This window comes from Euprymna scolopes, chromosome 3 (assembly GCF_053919585.1).
Source record: "Euprymna scolopes isolate OS-2025 chromosome 3, ASM5391958v1, whole genome shotgun sequence".
In the NCBI taxonomy this organism is placed as follows: Eukaryota; Metazoa; Mollusca; class Cephalopoda; order Sepiida; family Sepiolidae; genus Euprymna; species Euprymna scolopes.
The window spans coordinates 196,913,476-196,934,983 of record NC_136484.1 but is presented as its reverse complement, the minus strand read 5'-3'; the positions used below and the strand labels follow the sequence as shown (position 1 = coordinate 196,934,983).

The 21,508-nt window shown below is 32.9% G+C and overlaps 1 protein-coding gene across 3 annotated transcripts in view; it reads right to left on the bottom strand.

Moving 5' to 3' along the window:
- The window catches only part of LOC145260657 (tryptophan 2,3-dioxygenase-like), a 172,081-nt gene that overhangs the window by 76,418 nt on the left and 74,155 nt on the right, over nucleotides 1–21,508 (bottom strand). For 2 of the 3 annotated variants that reach the window (XM_080119012.1, XM_080119003.1), the window contains exon 4: nucleotides 2,714–2,781. In XM_080119012.1, coding sequence (XP_079975138.1) covers nucleotides 2,714–2,781 — 68 coding nt within the window. Of the gene's footprint in view, nucleotides 1–216; nucleotides 344–2,713; nucleotides 2,782–21,508 lie in introns of those variants that run through there. The other variant, XM_080119020.1, reaches the window with a different exon arrangement.

Below are 21,508 nucleotides of genomic sequence, written 5' to 3'. Positions count from 1 at the left end.
TGATATATACTCGAAAGGCAAGATAAGTTACTTTCTTGAATACATGAATATTTTTTGTGTTATAGCTTATTTTAAAGCGTTTATTTAGTTTGAAACACAAATAGTACCGCATCTTATGTAAGAACAAGAAAAAATGATCAACATGAGACGGTCATCTGCAAAGTTTCAATAATGGCTCAAAATCGAAAATTAAACAAAATATCAGTAGAAACTCACCCAATAAATATCACGGTGGCAATTATTTGGTGAGTTTTTATTAGTATTCATTTATATATTTGTTCTAACGACTTTTTCGTTCCGTTGTCTACACTGCAAAATGCCCGAAAATTTCATCTTGTAGTTAGCTGACTACAATATGGTCGTCTTTATGTTCAATGTAAACAAGTTCTTGTTGAGCTCCCCCCTCCCCGCATAAATAATTAATTTCCACCACTAACTGTTAATACGCTGTTTTGTCAGTGATTATTGTACACTCATTAACCTTCATCCTTAAGTGACTTTCGGGTCTTGATAAGATAATATTCCCCCACCCCCGGTAAAAAAAAAAATTGTAAATGTTTAATTTTATTATTGTTTGTTTGTTTTCGCATCATACGCTTATTGATATTTGAAACGCGTTTTGTTTTGGTTTTAGATTTTTGAACTTCGGGTAGACTTTGTTGACTCATCGAAATCGAACGTTCAATGTTGATTCAACCGCAGACATAGCCAATAATAACAAATGTTGAAAGATTGGATATGTGCTGACAAAGTTAGCGTTATCATCAACATATTTCGGGCACATTACGTAAACCGCCGGAAGGTGGCGAACGAAAACTTCGTGTTTTTGTATGTGTGTGTGTGTGTGTGTGTGTGTGTTTTATCGAAAACAATGAACACTGTTCAAAACGTTAACAAACAGTTAGGATAAACATAATTATTATTCAAAACAATCATTGTAAGGTAATTCGATAACAAATCTACTTGTGCAGTTTACGGACCCTTCTCAAATAATAATTTTGTTTAGAAAGCCATTATTTACATAAGAAGGGGGGATTTTTAACTATTCTGTACTTTCACTTACTAATTTAATAATCAACAGATATATTAAAAATGTACTAAGCAAAAGTTACCGTTTGCCAATTGTCGGCTATTACGATTTTCATTGGCTAAGTGCTTCGGCACCTTCCGGCGGTTTACGTAATCTACCCGGAATATGCTGATGATAACGCGGTTCCTATACTGTATAAATACCGAAAAAAAGAAACACAAAAAAGCAAGAATTTTTTTTAGCGGGAGAAGACGAAAAATGCGAAATTCATTTTTATTAAGTAATGCTTTGTTGTAAGTTGTTTGACTTATTGTCCCATCAACTCGGCAAGCCATGAAAAGGGGGAGGGCTACAGAAAGCTGCGATATAAGTACGTCGAGTTAATCTCCTTGATAAACGTGAATATGAAGTGTGCCAACATTGTTGAGGAATTTGTTAAACGACAGAAATTCAACATGAAAAAAATGAACACAAAACAAGGATGATTTTAACACGGATTGAAAATAATATAAAGAAATTGACTGCAATGGAAAAGTGTGTCTATAGCTAAAGTAAAAAGTCCACTTTTCTAAGCTGTTCAAGTTTTTATAGCAGTTATAAATTAAGATCTGTTTTCTTAACACTTACGTGGTGTCACTTGCGGAGTTTGATTGTTTCATACAGAAAAATAGTTGTTTTTACTTTTGGTTTTGTAAAACATAATTTTGCAAAGTAAAAGAAAAAAGCAATACAAATATCATTTGTGTTTGGCCTAATCTGGTCGCACCAACGTTGAACGATTAAAACACTTTGTACATGCGCGATATCTTTCATTGCCGCCCAAGGTTGTTTTGTGCATTTTTTCTGAAAATCGATCCAGTCAAAGCATGAAGCTACTTACAAATAGTTCCTCGAGAGATATCACTACGACTAAATATCGTATATCACTTCTCATCTTTTGCGATGGTGTTGCTTGAAAATATGGAACTCCGTGGCTCAATTCTTTTATTTTTCTATGTCTTATAGTCTTGTATTATTATCTCTTTCTGAGCTCAATTGTATGTTGATGAAACTGTTGCACAAAGTTGATTTAAATTGTCTTCCGAAGCGAAAATTGTCATCCTAAGCGAAAACTTGTTTTTTCATCGCAAATAAGGCCAGTGATATAAATAAAGATGCAGCGACGCTACTACAAAATGGCGATCACTGCATTTTTTAGTATGTCAGTTTTTGTAAAGAGAACGAAATAGGGCATTCGCTTTGACAGACAAATTGAGTTCTCAGTGATTCGACCATATGAGAAGTGTCTGGGGTGATGCAATTAGACTGTTAAAAGAAAACAAGCGTGTGGGGACATCTGTTCAAATAATATTACGTTTTTATAGTATCTCTATGAAGAATTGGTTGCGAAATATCAATCTTCGTAAATTTTATAGATGACTTTATTAAGCTTAGGAGAGTTAAACATATTCAATTTGAATGCGATCAAAAGAACATTATTAAACTATTTTTAAGAAATTATTTGTATGCAATGAATGATTGTAAGTTGGCGTCTGTAAATTAAGAATAAATAGAAATATATAAAATATTGCGACGATTTTATGAAGCATTTAATTTGGATTTCAAAATAAAACGAAGACACAACAAATTGTATGAAGACGTGATTAAGGAACATTTCGAAATGGTGTGAAAATAACAACTTACCGAGGAAGTGAAAAGTGATCGCACCGAATCAATTTCATAAAGGATTTGTTTAAACCAAAGTTCATAAGCTAAAAAGAAAAAGAAAAGTGTGCATGAGTTCCGCTCTGATAAAATTGAAACCAAATTAAAAAGACGTAATTGCACAAACATCGCATCTAAACTTGTGCCCATGTACAGTGCCGCAAAAAAAAGTCCGCACTTGTCAATTTTTTTTTTTTTTTAGAAACCGCAAATTTAAGCTAAATTGAATGTAACTCTTTAAACACCTTATACCTCATTAGATTGACCTTTTATTCCTCTATAATTTTACCTGTTCATATTTGACTTTTAATTGAAGTATCCTAGTGTTCACCTCAATTTAAAAAATTAGCTGCAAATCGAGAAGGCAAACAAAAAACACTCCGCAGCAACAAATGAGCTTAAAACTAGCTTCAAATATCCACCTTTTAGCATCTCTAATCGTAAAATAACCACCTTTTATCATCTCTAATTGTAAAATAACCACCTTTTAGCATCTCTAATCGTAAAATAACCACCTTTTAGCATCTCTAATCGTAAAATAACCACCTTTTAGCATCTCTAATCGTAAAATAACCACCTTTTAGCATCTCTAATCGTAATTGTTGTTGTTCCTAGGTTATACAACGTAACATTTAGTCCATATATCTTGAGTTTCTCTTAGTGATCGTCAGGAGCTCATTAATCTCCACTTTTCTGGTTTATTCAATCGAGAAATCAGCCGCAGATTGAAATGTGATGAGAAAACGGTACGAATGACTGTGCAAAACACCGGCAGTTCGTTATGCCCCTAAATCTAGTCATCCTACAGTTCTTACGGGGAAGACAATGCTATCAAGATCTACAACCTCAGAAACAGATTTGAAGCGGCTTCCCAAATCCAACAACAGTGAAATCTTATTTTAAAAAAAGCTCACTTTCTACAGTTAAGAACAGATTGAAGGAATTTAATTGGCAAGCTTGTGTTCCAAGAAACAAGCCAATGATTTCTCTAAAGAAACTTTTTCATTTTACTACAACATTCGATGACGACACACACACACACACACACACACACACACACACACACACACACAAACACACACACACACACACATGTAAATATATGTGTACTAACAGATGTACCCGGCGTTACCGAGCATTAAATGTAATGTTAAAATTTTCAAGTTCGAAATCAAAGGTTAAGGTTATATTTGGTGCGGCTCTTCGTAAACTCCCCACCTAGGGATAGTGCATACCAAGTTAAGGTTCGCTACCATCTCTAGGTCGAGAAGTTATGAAGATCTGCACCAAATATAACCTTAACCTTTGACTTTGACCTTGAAAAATGGGGTGCACCATCCCTAGGTCGGAGACTATCTGATATGTAATCTATCCCGTGTTACGTTGGCACGTTGAAAATTGTGATTTTGCTGTGAGGCTTGGTTAATGCAAGAAGAGTTAAAGGGTTAAGGTGCTAACGTATGTCAAACTCTGCAGCTGGGGTCGACAATAGCAGTCTGAAATAGGCCATTGCGGTATGTGCGAAAGAGAACGCGGAAAGAAAGAAACACAGAGAAAGAGAGCGGGCATTAAAGAAAGAGAGAAAGATATATTTTCTCTCGCATACAAGTCAGTCTGGCTTCCGATTTTGGGCGGGATAGACGCGTCGAGGTAGGCGCAATGATGCGTCGGAGAAAGAAACGCAAAAAAGAGTTAAGAACGACTGATAAGAAAAGATGTTGAACCGCCAAGACTGAGAAAGAAATGAACTATGCATTAATTAAAAGAAGCTTTCGACTTGTTATTTTGTGCATGCGGTTCCCTTTGCAGTTGCGATGGACGAAGTCAAGAGCGAGAAAAGGGTATGACAACGTTTGATTTTACACTCATACAAAACATTATGAATACGGTCATATATAGACAGTAGACGTATTACGATTGCATACATAGATACAGACAAAGAGATACACGTAATGAGATATACACGAAACATTTTACACATCATGTCAGATTTGATCATGATCGGTCCAGGAGAGTATAGGAGAGTATACATACATAAGCTATGACCTTGCCCTCTGATCTTTACCTTGGAAAATCGTATGCGCTATTCCTAGGTAGAAGACTATCATAATGTCAAGTTCGGTTATGATCGGTCTAGTGGTGTGGTCTGTAAGAGAGTATATATACATAGGCTGTGAGTTTGATTTTTACCTTAATCTTGCATAATGGTGTGCACCATCCCTTAGGTGGGGGACCATCATTATGATCGGCCCAGTGGTGTTGGCTGTAGGAGAGTTGTATACACAAACACACATACAAACGCTACTACTTATATATATATATATATATATATATATATATATATATATATATATATATATATATAAAGTAGCAGATCAGAGTTATATTACACTGATTTAATATTCGTTTTGAAGCAAAGAAAAAAAAACTAATGCGTGTTTCTGGTAGAATTCAAGAACTCGTGGCGCAATGGTTAGAGTACTTGGAATTATCAGTTGTAAAATTGATATTCTCCTGAAGGTTGAAGGTTCAATTCTCAATGTAGGTGACCGAAAAATACAATTGCGAATTACTAAGGATCTCTACCCAATCATGGCTGATGGTATAAGAGCATGCTAAAGTAAATAAAGCGCTCCGTTCGAAATTCTGCCCAAATTCCCGAGTTTGGCCGATAAACCTAAAATAGGTCGGACGTTACATCGACCGAAACGTTGTGAAAATAACACTTAAGATGAAAACAGTAGTCGGAAGAATCCAAATAATACGAATAAAAGATCCTCATCTCAATCATTCAAAAACGTACTAAGCTTCATTATATATATATATATATATATATATATATATATATATATATATATATGAATGACATGTATCTATTAAAAATAAATTACCATTACAGTGCTCAACTATATGTCATACAAGAGCTAATTTTGATTATTTTCTTAAAATGTAATTTCAGAACGACCAGATAAACGAAACCAGAGTATCTCAAGCGGATATATATATATATATATATATATATATATATATATATATATATATATATATATATATATATATATATATATATACGTTTTATTTTTTATTACCGTATCTGTAAATTACCGTATCTTTAAATTACATTATTGTTTCAGCTACTTGGCCGGGTTTTTTTTTGTTTGGCCGTCTGTAGCATCCTCAGACTTTTACAGAAATACGGTAATAAAAAATAAAACGCATATTTGCTCTACAACGGTATTGAGCACTTTCTTCAGTTTTTATTAATTACCATTTCTACTATATATATGTGTGTGTGTGTGTGTGTGTGTGTGTGTGTGTGTGTGTGTGTGTGTGTTATGTAGAAAATGCGAGCTTGAAAAGTAATATGGTTAAGACTTAAACATAGAAAAGTAAAAGGAATAATTGTAAAAACTGGAAAAGAAAAAGACAAGCTATTTTAGTAAAAAATATAATAAATTTAAAACTTAAAATATTGCAGCATTAAGAACTTAAAAAAATCAACTTAACATTGTATAATCAATTCTTAATAAATACTGCAATATTTTAAGTCATAAATTTATTATTATTTTTTTTTTACTAGAATATTTTGTCTTTTACTTTTCCAGTTTTAACAACTAGTCCTTTTTCTTTTCCATGTTTAAATTATAGCCACATTACTTTTCATGCTTGCATTTTTCTATGTAATCCATGATATTTTTTTACAGGAATCGCCACTTATCAAGGCCCGGGGGCCACTCGAGGATAAGAGTAAATGGGTATACATTAGTCAATGTTATTATAGCGTAGTCAACATAAGTAGTGGGAACTTTGTAAATTGGATTACTTAGGGAGACGTTTCAGCAATAACTTGTTTACGTAGGACTTGAAGACAATCAAATTGTAGTCAGTTGGAAAGCAGGCAATCAATAGGCGTGCAGTACAAAGAAAGAATCTTTGTTCATGGAATCTGCATTTAGGTTTAGGCACAGATAAAGAGAGTTGGAGATTATTGATAGTGGTTTTGGAAATTATTGATAGAACTTTGAAATAAATTTTTCTCTCTCTGTTTCACTTGTTACCTGTGAATTATTAGCAACAGTACAGCTGAGCGACATCGGAATAGCGGTGAATTATTAGAGACAGTTTTTGTATATCCTGCTACGTCATCATCTACGCCATTCACAGTCGATTTGAGGTAACGTAACAGATTTGGCTCCTATAATAAGCAACAGATATTGGAAAACGTCTTTCCGTTCCTTACAGATTCTGAGAATTTTTTAACACGGTAATTTTATTATGACTTATATTTTACTAAACGATGATTTACATTTATTTTTCAAAATATAGCAGAGAAGGTGACCTATGAACTGTAAAAATTGTTTTAAATTTGGTCGCAAAATGAGTGAGCGGTGAAGCATAAAATAGTTCTAAATGAGTTAAACTTACACTTAACTATATATTCAAATACTACCATATATATATATATATGTGTGTGTGTGTGTGTGTGTGTGTGTGTGTGTGTGTGTGTGTGTGTGTGTGTGTGGCATCCGTGTTTAAAGTGTTTTATTTTCTGGAGAGATCTCTAAATAACCTATCCTAATTATGTTTATTTTACTCTTATGACTTAAAAAAAAACTATTTTCCTTTTCCACCTTTGATCCCTTTTAATTTAAATTTCAACCTTTATTTAATTTAAATGTCCACATTTGGTCCTTTTTAATTTAAAATGTACTGCATTTTTCTCATGGATTTATATGAGTCTCTGATGAGTTGTTTAGTCAATCTATACCATTCAACAAAACACGTGTAAGTCGTACTATACAACCAATAAATTATATGAATGTTATGTAAATATACTTGCGGTATTAGAATTGCTTAATAACGCTTTATTTATTTATATGAGGTTCATTCAATAAGTTTCCAGACGTTTGTTTGTTTTTTTTTTGTTTTTTTTTGTACAGACAAAACTTTCGTAGACTTTTGAAAAATCATTATGTTATTGTTATCCATCTTATGAGATGATTAGGTATTTTCTTTTATCACAATTTATAAATGAAAATGAACAGCTACAGCAGGAATTGGAATACGCTCTACTAAAGCCTGATTGACACAGATGGTGAATTTCAAAAATACAATTTGGATGTGAGGACACTTTTAAAACAACGATATGCAATAAAATTCCGTTTGAAACTTTGTAAAAATGTCACCGAAACGAAATGTTTCCGATTGATTTTGAATCATCTTACATGAATCGAACATCGGTTTTTGAGTGGAGGAGTATGAAAGTCAGAACACCAGAGTTGATTGGCCAAATAAAGAATTTCGTTGATAAGGACCACCGTGTGTCTGTAGACACAATAAATGCACAATAAGGTGTCAGTGTGGGAACTGTACACACAATTATTCGCGAAAAACTGAAGATATAGAAGATTTGAGCACAGTTTGTCCCAATGGTGCTCAGAAAAGATCACGAACTATTTAACCAAGAAGGGCAGTAAGTCAGTTCCTTACTCTTTCTATAGTCCAGACCTTGCTTCCTGTGATTTTTGATTATCTCTACGCTCAAGAAAAACGTTAGAGGTTGTCGTTATGAGACAATTGAGGAGATGAAAGAGGCTGTCATAGAAACTCTCACACAAGAGGATTTCCATGGGGGTTTCCAAAGTTGTTGGAACGGTACAACAAGTGAATTGCAGTCGGAGGAGATTACTTCGAAGGGGACTGAAGTTTCATATGTGTACTGTCAATAAAAGTATCCATACGACTATAGTCTGGAAACTTATTGAGGGCACTTCGTATATATATATATATATATATATATATATATATATATATATACATGTGTGTGTGTGTGTGTGTGTGTGTGTGTGTGTGTGTGTGTGTGTGTGTTATAAAAGGCAAATGTCTGGTTGGTTGTCCAGTCCAGCAAAATCTTGAAAAATACATTAACATTTTAATCAACATTACCCCAGATGTATAACATAAAAAAACTTTTTTAAAAAAGATTTATTATTTGGGGGTCAAATGGGCATTCATATCATTTAATGTTATCAAGATGTACACACATCTTTTAATATTATCAGAATGGGCAACGTGGATACTCCCCACAACAATTCCAAAAATAAAAGAACAGATGAAAGCCCCCGCCCCAAAAGTAGAAGTACGTGATACTCTCTCCACCAGAGGATACATAAAGATTAAACTATTCTCCGGATATTGAGCACTGGAAAGAACCCCACCCCACAAAAAAATAATTAAAAATAAATCATTACAACTTTTATTTCAATAAAAAATAGTAGCGAATGCCCGTTCGATCACAAAAGAAAAAATTTTAATTAAAAAAAAATTAGCCAAGTAGGCAGAACCCTTAGAAAAATGAAGATCTCCCAAAAATTAATTCCAAAAACAATTAAATGAATTTTTCGTCATTTTATGTTTCTAATGTAATCTCTTCCCCGCTCCCCAAAAAATTGAATTTGTCATATTTTTGGGTTCGCTTTGTTTATAAAATTGTTAGGTGAAAGTACAGAATGGTCTCATAAAATTAATTACATTTATTGTTATTTTATGTTTTAAATGTAATTCCCGCCGCCCAAAAAATATTGTATTTGTCATGTTTTGCCCCCCCCCTCGATCGCCAAACTTAAAAAAATGCTAGCGATTACATGCCTCGTTGAACACATTGTGGCCAAAAAGTGGGTGATCATTTAACGTTAAATTTATATAGGAAAGTGATCCTCCACTCTAAAATGTTAATTTTCTGTCTTTTCAAGATTTTCTTCTTTCAAATTATTCATAAAGGCTGTTTAAACGTAAACTTTATAGCCGTTAAAAGAATAATAAAGACAAACAAATTAAATGTTCGGAAGTTTCTAGGAGCAAATAACTCTAAAAAAGTTTTTTTAAAAATCGATGTTGGAATAATAATTCCAAATAAATTAAATTAAATATGTTATCAATATAATTATTTTTTTAAATTTATTAAATAGCAATTTTAAACAGAACATTTACAATAATTCTCTTCGCTAGAAACATTGATATACCGCTATTGAATAAAATCGATTTTTTATGCAATATGGAAATAACATGATCTCTTAATTGTATATTTTGCAAGAATCATGCTATATATAGACATAAATGAAAGAATAAAGTAAGGAAACTTTTGTATATATTAATCAAATCGTGAAAAAACAAACAAACAAACAGACAGGAATACGAATTTATATATATATATATATATATATATATATATATATATATATATATATATATATATGCATAGATCATCGTATAACGATTAGATCACTGTCTGACTGGCGTAATGAACATTTAAAATCAAAATGTTTAAATTCAACTAACATTATTTCACGCGGTTAATGGTAGCCGAATGGATACGGTCTTTGCTAATCGAGCCAGAGATGGCTCGTGTTGCCGAGTTCGAATCGTTCGACTGGTGTAAATCGTGACACCCTGCACTGAAGATTCCCGAAAGGATGAAACACTAGTGTCTGTAGGTATTTAATTATTATAGTAAAAAAATAATTATATATATATATATATATATATATATATATATATATATATATATATATATATATAACGTGACCTTATCTATCTGAGGAACGGTCGCTACCAAACTTTGTCGATTTTTGGTCTACACACTTAAAACTTGATATTTAGACTATTAGGACCTATGGAACAAATTTGATTTGGTCTTTAGTCAATAAAAGCAACTGATAACGGGTCAAACTCGACAAAAATTGAACTCGGCAGGCGTAAGTCGACTTAAAGTGTTCATGTACGTATGAGAAAATATACATTTATACGTCAAAGTAAGTTCATTTTTAACTATTTCTTATCCATCTGACGATAGCTCAAATCGTAACGACTAAGGTTAGAGAACTATATGTTTTGGTTTCGATTTTAGCTGATGGCACCCAAATCATATTTCTTTAGTTTTAACTTTTAAAACTAACACTATATATTGGGTACAATATAATAATTGATAGAGAATTTACTATATAATAATAAATCCAAAATTTGCATAAATTAAGATATGTTTAAGCGTATTTTCGACCGGGCAACGCCGGGCGGCCTGCTAGTATATGTATATATATATATAAGGCTGCTAATGAACTCAGCGACAATCCTAAATATCATTATAAGAAAGCAAACAAACAAATATATTTGTAGTTATAATTTAGTTATTTAGTTATAATTTAGTTATATAATAGGGATCCGAAATATTTTTTAAAATATATTTCTAAAATATTTGTTTCATGTACTCTCCTAGAAATATACCAAGACGTCACAACTGGGTGACTTCATCCAGTAACACAGTTGAAATAGCCCAGGTAAGATTATTTTTGACGTCAAATGATTACGAATCATCTATTTTGAACACTGCAAATATTGATTGTTATATTGTTTTTTGTTTCGTTGCACTTTGGATGACTTCATTAAAAAATGACATCAAAAGATCATGATGTCATACATTTAAGCAGAATTGAAAGACATCGGAAGAAAATATTTTTAATATTTAGTATAACGTCACAAAAGGAAGACAGCACAAAAAGGCGCCATCTTTGAAAAGATTGAAAATATTTCGCATTATTTTATGAGACCATAAATGTTAACGAATTAAAAGGATGACGTCATCGATGTAAATAGAGAACATATATGACTTTTGGTTATGGTAGTCTATGTGAGCATATATGTATATATTATTATAAATACATGGATATAGACATTTACAAAGGATTATAGAAATTCAAAACGGCATTGGTACCGTCGATTTCAAATCCAACAACTGTGACACCTCTTTATGGACTCTCTTCAGGCTCTGTTGTGGCCTGCTGTTTGATTAGATTTTCCAAAACAACAGACTACAAGGCTGTTTCTCTGTAATACATATATAACAATAAATTCCGTTTTTATTTTTCATTTTTCTTAAAAATTGTGACCTTTACTGGGGGTCATTTCTCACTAATTTCAATAATAATGAATATATGTGTGTGTTTGTGTATGTGTGTATCTGTGTGTGTGTGTACGTGTGTGTGTGTGTCTGTATGTGTGTGTTTGCAGGAAACAGAACGGACTTTCTTAATTAATTTATAAATTGAACAAGAACATTTCGCCATTGTTTATATGATTATTCTAACGAGACAATAGAGTTTAGCAAACTTTGACCTTGAAATATTTGAAATTAAAAATAGTTTTATCTCAACGGACTTTAATCAGATAAATAAAAAGACGTGTCTGACTGCGGTCCTGTCTACACGCGCACGAGTGTGCGTACAGTTTCGTCTATTTTTAGTTTATCTTTTATTGTCTCCAACTCTCTAGCACTCTTCCTTAATATCCACATTTATACGAAGGATGTAAATATTATTCTGCATATCTGCTCCTGTTGGGACGATTAATCAGAATCGGAATCGAGAACCGGAAAAATCGGAACTTTTTAGTATATAGGAATCGGAAAAATTTATGCCTATTTCCCGATGCCATAAACGATTTTTTTAATTATCTTTTTATTTGATTTCGTTTAAAACAAAATCTTCCACTGCTAGTTGCAATAATAAGATACTAATTATTTATTGATTTTAAACTAGCAATAAAACTAAAATCTAAAGATCAATCCCCCCCACATACACAAGTGTGTTTGTAACTTTGAGAAGATATATATATGCACATTTAAAATGTGTTTTACTGTAATCGAAAAAAAAATTAGTTAAATATTTAGAGATTTATAAAGAATTGAAATTGAAATCGGTAATTGTATCGGAATCGGGAATTTAGTACGGAATCGGTAATTGTATCGGAATCGGGAAAAATATTGGAATCGTCCCATCACTATTATCTGCTATTATATCATTTTTCATTGTTTTTCGATTTTCATCTGCCGAAAATTGAATGCTGCACCAAAATAGAAGGAGCAGTTGCCAATTGACAGTTACTCTTTTCCATGACTTGTTACCAGAGAATAAAGTCTACTCAAGTATTTCGGTTATAGTTGAAAAGAATATATGGCTTTTGCAGAAGAAATTAGCATGGCGTGCTTACAAAAAGTCTTCCTTAGAATATTAACTCAACTTGCCAATTTTTATTTGTCTAAATCAAAAATCTTTCAGGTGTGCACTTTCAGCTGTGGTTGGAAATTTTATATCAACTTTTTTCCAACAACGTCCTTTGTTAAAGTCATCACCTTATCAGTCGGATTGCCCGGACCCAATTGACGCTTTCCCTCCGCAAGTCTCTATCTTCCATGACTTTAGGAAACGCTTCAAGTTGTAAGCCAGTGTCTTCTGATAATAATTTTGTGTACGTTTTGAAAGGTCGTACTGTGGGATCCTAAAATATTCTTATTTTAGGATCCCACAGTACGAGATCACTAACGAACTTATCTTTTCTTCTGTAGCAATGTATGGCATATTGTATTTTTCTTTCTTTTTTTTATTACTGAAGAAATCCTGGTCAACCGACTATATAAACGATAAATGGTTGGGTATGTTTTCCAGTTTACGTTTAACACTGCCGGAGCATACTAGTGTATGTTTACTTTCAGATCTTTTACATGTTGTTGGTGAAGCATGAAACAACACTTGTTAATGTATTTTATCCATTACTCATTACTCATTTCGAATGAAAAAATAGAAAATGCACACACTGTAAATATTTCATTTCGAATGAAAAAATAGAAAATGCACACACTGAAAACATTTCATTTCGAATGCAAAAATAGAAAATGCACACACTGTAAACATTTCATTTCGAATGAAAGAATAGAAAATGCACACACTGTAAACATTTCATTTCGAATGAAAGAATAGAAAATGCACACACTGTAAACATTTCATTTCGAATGAAAAAATAGAAAATGCACACACTGTAAACATTTCATTTCGAATGAAAAAATAGAAAATGCACACACTGTAAACATTTCATTTCGAATGAAAGAATAGAAAATGCACACACTGTAAACATTTCATTTCGAATGAAAGAATAGAAAATGCACGCACTGTAAACATTTCATTTCGAATGAAAAAATAGAAAATGCACACACTGTAAACATTTCATTTCGTTTCGAATGAAAGAATAGAAAATGCACACACTGTAAACATTTCATTTCGAATGAAAAAATAGAAAATGCACGCACTGTAAACATTTCATTTCAAATGAAAAAATAGAAAATGCACACACTGTAAACATTTCATTTCGAATGAAAAAATAGAAAATGCACACACTGTAAACATTTCATTTCGAATGAAAGAATAGAAAATGCACACACTGTAAACATTTCATTTCGAATGAAAAAATAGAAAATGCACACACTGTAAACATTTCATTTCAAATGAAAGAATAGAAAATGCACACACTGTAAACATTTCATTTCGAATGAAAGAATAGAAAATGCACACACTGTAAACATTTCATTTCGAATGAAAGAATAGAAAATGCACACACTGTAAACATTTCATTTCGAATGAAAAAATAGAAAATGCACACACTGTAAACATTTCATTTCGAATGCAAAAATAGAAAATGCACACACTGTAAACATTTCATTTCGAATGAAAGAATAGAAAATGCACATACTGTAAACATTTCATTTCAAATGAAAGAATAGAAAATGCACACACTGTAAACATTTCATTTCGAATGAAAAAATAGAAAATGCACACACTGTAAACATTTCATTTCGAATGAAAAAATAGAAAATGCACACACTGTAAACATTTCATTTCAAATGAAAGAATAGAAAATGCACACACTGTAAACATTTCATTTCGAATGAAAGAATAGAAAATGCACACTCTGTAAACATTTCATTTCGAATGAAAAAATAGAAAATGCACACACTATAAACATTTCATTTCGAATGAAAAAATAGAAAATGCACACACTGTAAACATTTCATTTCGAATGAAAAAAAAATAGGCTGCTGAGTGACTCGATTAGGAGTAATATTTCGTCAATTTTTTAATAGTAATTTCTCTTTTGTTTATATTTGTTAAAACTTTTTCTATTTTTATAAATGAGTTACCGCTTATCAAGTTCTAAATGTCATTTGAGGATAAGATTTATGGAGTTGAGCAGGCAGACTGTGAGAAACCGAAGAAATTTGTAACGATAGTTGTAACTGGTAGAGAAATTGATTATTTAAAAGGACGGCTCAGAAAGAATTTGTTTACATTGGATTAGAGAATGGCCATGTTATAGTCAGTTGGGAAGCAATCCCGTGATTCTATATTCTACGTACTGGAACGTTTAAGAAAGAAACGTTACTCATGGAAGTTCGGCTGAGTTTTAGGTACGCAGAGGGAAAAATGAATATTTTTATTAAAAGCTTGAAATTTGTGAATTGATTTGAACGTCTATTATTTTTGTCTTAGAAATGAATGAATAAATAAAATTGTATTATTATTATTATTATTATTATTATTATTATTATTATTATTATTATTATTATTTAGTTATAATTAATCATCAATCACAAATCTTAAATCTTTTAAAGAAAATATATATTATTAAAATTATTTCTTACATGACGGCGTAGATGTTTTTGTTGTTTCATTTTCGGGTTCCATGACTGACAAAGCAATCAACCCTCATGGCTTAAATAAAAGGTTCAGTTGGAAATCGTACAGAGATTCTCGAATTTGGCAAGATACACATGAAGAAGGTCGGCGATTATATCGGCCGCTGTGAAAGTAATATTCAAGATAGCCCGAATACTCCAAATGCGTCGAACAATCAATTTTTATGTGAAAAAAAAAACCCAACAATCGTTTTTCGTTTCTTTTAATTTTATCCGTATTTTTTCTGACAAAAAAAAATCAATATTTATCTTATAATGATATTACTTAAATTAAATTGATACAAATAACGCCCAATCAACTCACAGCACAAAATTTTGTTTATTGATCGAAAAATACATTCGAATGCGTTTATGTGCTCCTCAGTGATTGCTGTCTTCATTGCCCATTTCGGGGTTCTTACTCCTCAGATCGGTTCAGACCGCCACCCCCGAACTTGCAGGTCGCCACCGTGTAAAGATTTTGTGCTACTGTTCTTTTTGCAGAATTTATAATTCCCGCTGTTCGTCCCATTTGCAAGTTAGTCAATAAAAAGCAAATGTGTTTCAAAAAATAAAAAATTAAAAAAATATAATAAAATTGCAATCTTCTTATTGAGTTGATTCATTTATTGGGTCGTTTAATCCAACCAAATAAATTTTTTAAAAGAACCGCCCTTGTCATCCATTTTTTTTCTTAAATAAGTAACTATGGCAGGTCTTCTAGTTTATCCTTGACTAATGGGATTACTAATCATGCCTATTTTTTTTTTTTTCAAACGGTTTGTTCGAAAGGATCGAATTACTAGTTAAAACTTTAATCTCGTCTGACAATGGGGCAAATTTTAATGAAATTACTTGAAAATATATGACAAATACGTATGGAAAGGGTGGATTTTATTTAAAATATTAAACTATCGTATGGTACTGATATATTTTAACTTTTTTTTTTTATTATTCAATTTTCACCCCAAACAAGGCACAGTGCCACTTTGAAGCAGGGGGCTACTATTAGGGAATTAATTAGCGGGGTCATTATGAAGGGAGAAGAGTAGAAAGATGTTTGTTAACATTACACTTGAACTTCTGCATATCATTGCAGTTGAGAAAGCAGAATCCCGGAAGGAAGTTCCAAAGACCCGCAGTTCTGGGGAAGAAACTATTGGAGTAAAAGGCTTTCTTGCAACTAGGGATCTCCACTGTAAAGGGATGAGACTTAGTAGCTTGTCGGGTTTGTCGGGGGTAGTTACGTCAAGGAGGTACAAGTGTTTGCAGTTCATCAGAGCATTCACCATTAAAGTATTTGTAGAACAGGCAGAGGGATGCAACATCTCGTCGATGGGACAGAGGTTGAAGCCTAGATGACAGTTCAGGACCTATCAGGTTGGCGACTCTTTTTTGAACCCTGTCCAGGAGCGAGAGACAAGCAGCAGATGCACCAGCCCAGATGTGACAACAGTACTCCATACATGGGTGAATGGTGGCCTTATAGAGGTATAGGATACTGGCAGGCGTAAGTAGTTTTCTAGCACGGTAGAGGGAGCCAACCTTCCTTGCAGCAGCCTTGGCAATGCTCTCAATGTATCTATTCCAGTTCATATTCCCTGTAAACGTTAGGCCGAGGAGTTTAAAAGAAGTACTTTCAGGCAATGTGTTCTTGGCCATTGCTATTGGTGGTAGAGAAGGTTTCTTGTAGTTATTGAAGGAAACAAGCTTAGTCTTAGCAGCATTGAATGAGACCAACCATTTTTGTCCCCATTCCACTACGGATTGGAGGTCATCCTCTAGTGTTTCTGCCATTTTCTTAGATAAAGTTAGCTATATCATCATAATTAACGGATGGAGTTTTAAATTAACTAAAGTAAAAATACATAACCAAAATTTTCCGATACCATGCTGTTTATAATTGTGGTCATATGTTTCAACCGGTTCTGAACGCTTCCTTGTCCGGCTAGTTGCAATAATTCGCAAATATCGTTGACGAGATTCTGCCAGGCCTCTTTGTTGTTAGCAGACAGCCATTTGATACTTTTTCTTGACTCCATGCCTAAAAGAGAAACTTCAGCTTGGAGTGTCTGGGCACTGTGTGTGACTCTTTAAAAAGCCAGAACTATTTATTTTAAGTATCAATGAAAACGTATTTATACTTTTTTGGTGGCCTGTGGTGTGAATTGTAAAATGACGAAATTAATTCGAAAATTAAATTTTAATTAAATATTTACTCTTTTGAAATATATCAATACTTCGCCTGCTGTATTTTTTATTATCAATTTTGTTATTGTGATTGCAAGCCATAAAACATTACCTTCCAGAAAAATAATGATTTAAACTTTTGTTTTACAATATGGAGTAACCTTGTGGCACCATTAATATGTTTGAAACATAACCAATAATTATAACCGCGAAATCAAGCGTGAATAAACAAAAAATAATGGCGTCAGCGATCATTAGTTCATATCTCCTAATCCTTTATGTGGATCTATGCGGCGGAGCATATGATATTAGAGCATTGGGGCGAGATTGTAAAATAGGTTGGCAAAGTCTCATCCTAATATTTAAAACAACTTTATTGAGTCGCCTTCTATGACATGTAAATAAAACGAGAAATGAAAAAGAAGGAGGTTAGTAAAGGAATACATCCATGAGTATGGACACAAATAAAAAAGTTAGAAAACCCACACGGTGTTAAATAAATATCTCATTAGTAGGGAAAAAAGAAGAGTTTGCATAAGAAGGGTAAGGTGAATGTCTTGTTCCTATTTACAATGCCTCCCCACGGGACAGAGTCAGACACCAGGGTCGTTTTTTTAATGTGGAGAAAAGGAACGAAAATAAAAATTGTCTCAGTCGTGAAGGATTTCTCCTCCACTGACAGAGAACGAGAAATTGAAGTGTAGATCTGTGAATGTCTTGTTTATAAGGAAAGGAAAAGAGTTCATATATGAAGGAATGTGTATTCGATCACATCTGGGCAAGTCAAGTTGTGTCTGTGTGTGTACGTGTATATATAGGTATGTGGTTGTGTGTGTAGGCATTTGTGTGTGTTACATTATTTAGTCCACATATGTCGGTCCTCGACATCCTAAATTTTTGGGTTTTCTTGCCGAATTCCAAAACTATCGTATTTGCCTCCCTCCGAAGGCAGAGTTATTTGCTAATGTCGGTTTTTAATGTAAAGAAAGCTCCCAAAAACATTTTGGATTAATATAAAAAAATTGTCTCAGTCTAGAAGGATTTCTTTTTTACTGACTGAAAACAGAAAAGATTTAGTTTAGTATCAGAACATATACTAGACTTTAAATCATTGACTGTAGTTGCTACAATGTAAAAAATAATTTTAAAAGTTATGAACAAGGTCATTATAAGTGGTGGTGGTGTAGACATGGGCATCATCCTCTGTTTATTTTACTCTTAGTGAGTCACCATAATACCACATTTACTTTGCTCCTAGCAAAATAAAAAAGCCAATGAGCTAGTCACAAGGTTAATAGAGTTATCCTCCTCAGATCACCCCCTCCTCTCCCTCTCTCTCTCTCTCTCTCTCTCTCTCTCTCTCTCTCTCTCTCTCAGCAGACATTAATGGTCACGGCATACAACGACGACGACTTTTGGCCAAGATCAAAGTGTAGTATCTGTTCTTAAGATGCGGCACTTCCATTTCTCGTTCTCTTTCAATGGAGGAGAAATCCTTCACAACTGAGGCAATTTTTATTTTTGTATCTTTTCTCCACGTTAAAAAACGACCCTGGTGTCTAACTCTGTCCCGTGGGGAGGCATTGTAAATAGGTACAACAACGACGACGACGTGTTGCCGTCATTCTAAAACGTGTAAATCTCGAAACAAAATAAAAACAGTAACTTCGCTAATTGTCTTGGCTTTGAGTAACCGCACTCGTTTATTTTTATTTAATTTATCTCAACAATTTTTATTAATCAATAAAATAATAATAAAAAAAACATGGCCGAATGCGTTTTCAATATGGAAAAGAAAATATTATAAAATAGGATAAAAGTTATTACTTTTTCTTTATAAAGTAATTATTATAAAATCGGAGATTATATTAATTAATTAATTGATTAATAATAAGAATAGAATGTTGTTATTTCTAACTGCATTAATGAAGTACATATTGACTAATTTATATATTATTCCTTAATTGGAATTTTTTTTTTTTGAGATGAGCATTATATGTTAATTTTATTTTATTTCGGACTATTAGTCTCATCTTTATTAGTTGTTTGTTTGTTTTTTTTTTGTTTTTTTTTGTTTTTTGCCGAAGGCCAGAGGAAGTTGGCCGAAACGTTGTGAACCAATAAAAAGATAAAAAAAAAAAAAATTAATAAAGATGAGACTAATAGTCCGAAATGAAATAAAATTAATATTGACTTATTATTTAAGATTATTAACTTGTTATTTATCTCCTTGTCAAGGGGAAGTTAGACAAAAGGTCACGTGTGGTTTTGGAGAAAACGGCGCATTAGGATAAGTGCACTATGACTTATAATTCTTTGATTGTTGATTTTTATCATGTGTGCCATTCTTTATGTCGTTGCGACGTCTAGTGGCCGTTGATCAGCTATTTAACTTAGACAATCAAAATTCATGTACGGAACAATGGAGACTTGTTGCGTTTTCAAAGGTTTTCTTGGGGAGAGAAAATTTGTTCAATATGGGGAGACATTAAAATTAATTCTTTCTTGCATAATTTTCTTACTTAGCTTTAAAAGTTGTCGACAAACGGACAGTCTCGAAGAAATATTCACTTACATTTCTACATTTTCGGCATGTTTAGTCTGACCTGTTTCTACTTGAAATTCTGTCCTGTGTTTCGAACACGTGATCTAATTTCTATCTAAACATTTGACACCTGACTTCTACTGTGTTTTGGGAATTAATCCTTGCCCAACTCTTCTCGGTCACGCTAGGTGCGCTGGGTCTATTCTGTTTGCAGACAGGTTGTCCTAAAATGTGCTTGCCGAATATAATCTCTACTTACTGGCAAAGGTTGCCAACAAATAACAGTTTTCGTTTCCTCCCACCTCCTCATCTTCATACTGTGAAGAGGTTCGGACACACGTACGTTCACTTTTATCACATAGATTAGTCGATTATTGAAATAAAATTTAACTTTTAAAAGTTCAATCTGAAAATAAATTTTCATTGCAAAATTAAATCTACCATGATACATTTCAGATTTTTTGCAAAGAAGTCAAGCATTTTAATCTTTTGTTAATAGATAAAAAGTAATTTATGACATTTCAGAATTTCCAAAAGAATTGTTGAAGCGTTTTGACTGTCGAACAGAAAGTCATTTCAATTAGCTTCAATATTCTTAGCAAATCATCATTTAATTAAAAGATTGAAAGTTTTAGAAACTATTTATATTATGTTTTTTGTTTACCCCAAACAAGACCTATTACTACTTAGACCGTAAGGAGTTACTATTTAGGATTGTGTCTAAAAGAGAACTGAGGAGAGTTCAGCATGAAGATGCCTGTTCACATTACATTTAAACTTTTTCGGTAAAACAGGAAACGGGAGGGAATTCCAAATTCTAGAAGTCCGAGGAAAGAAACTATTATTCGGGCATCTAGGAACCTAAACAATAAATGAGGTGGGATTTTGCTGCTTGTCGGATTAGTCATGGAGGGGGGCACAAGTGCTATGAGTTCATAAGCATAAATTTCATTAAAGTACTTGTAAAACAGGAACAGGGATGCAACATTGTGGCGATGGGACAGTTGTTAGAGTTTGGCCGACAGTGCAGAACCTATAAGATTTTAGACTCTTTTATGGAGTCACTCTAAGAGTGTGAAACTGATGGTAGATGCACCAGCCCAGATGTAGCAACAATATTCCATGCATGGGCGAAAAGTGGCCTTGTAAAGATATAGCTCTCTGGTGTGAGTAATTTTCTAGCACAGTAGAGGGAGCCCACCTTCTTTGTAGCAACCTTGACAATATCATCAATGTATTTGTTACCAATTCATGTTCCTGTGAATAGTAAACCAAATCGTTTAAAAGATGGGCTGTCAAGCAAGGTGTTATTTTCATAGCGATAGCAAAACAAAATGGTGGATGAGAAAGTTTTTGTAGTTGTTTAAGAAAAGAAGCTTAGTCTTTGTAGAATTAAATGTTACCAACCACTTGCGGCCACATTCCACTACCCATTGGAGGTCGTTTTCTATAGTTTATGAAATTGTTTTGGATTTCTGTACAT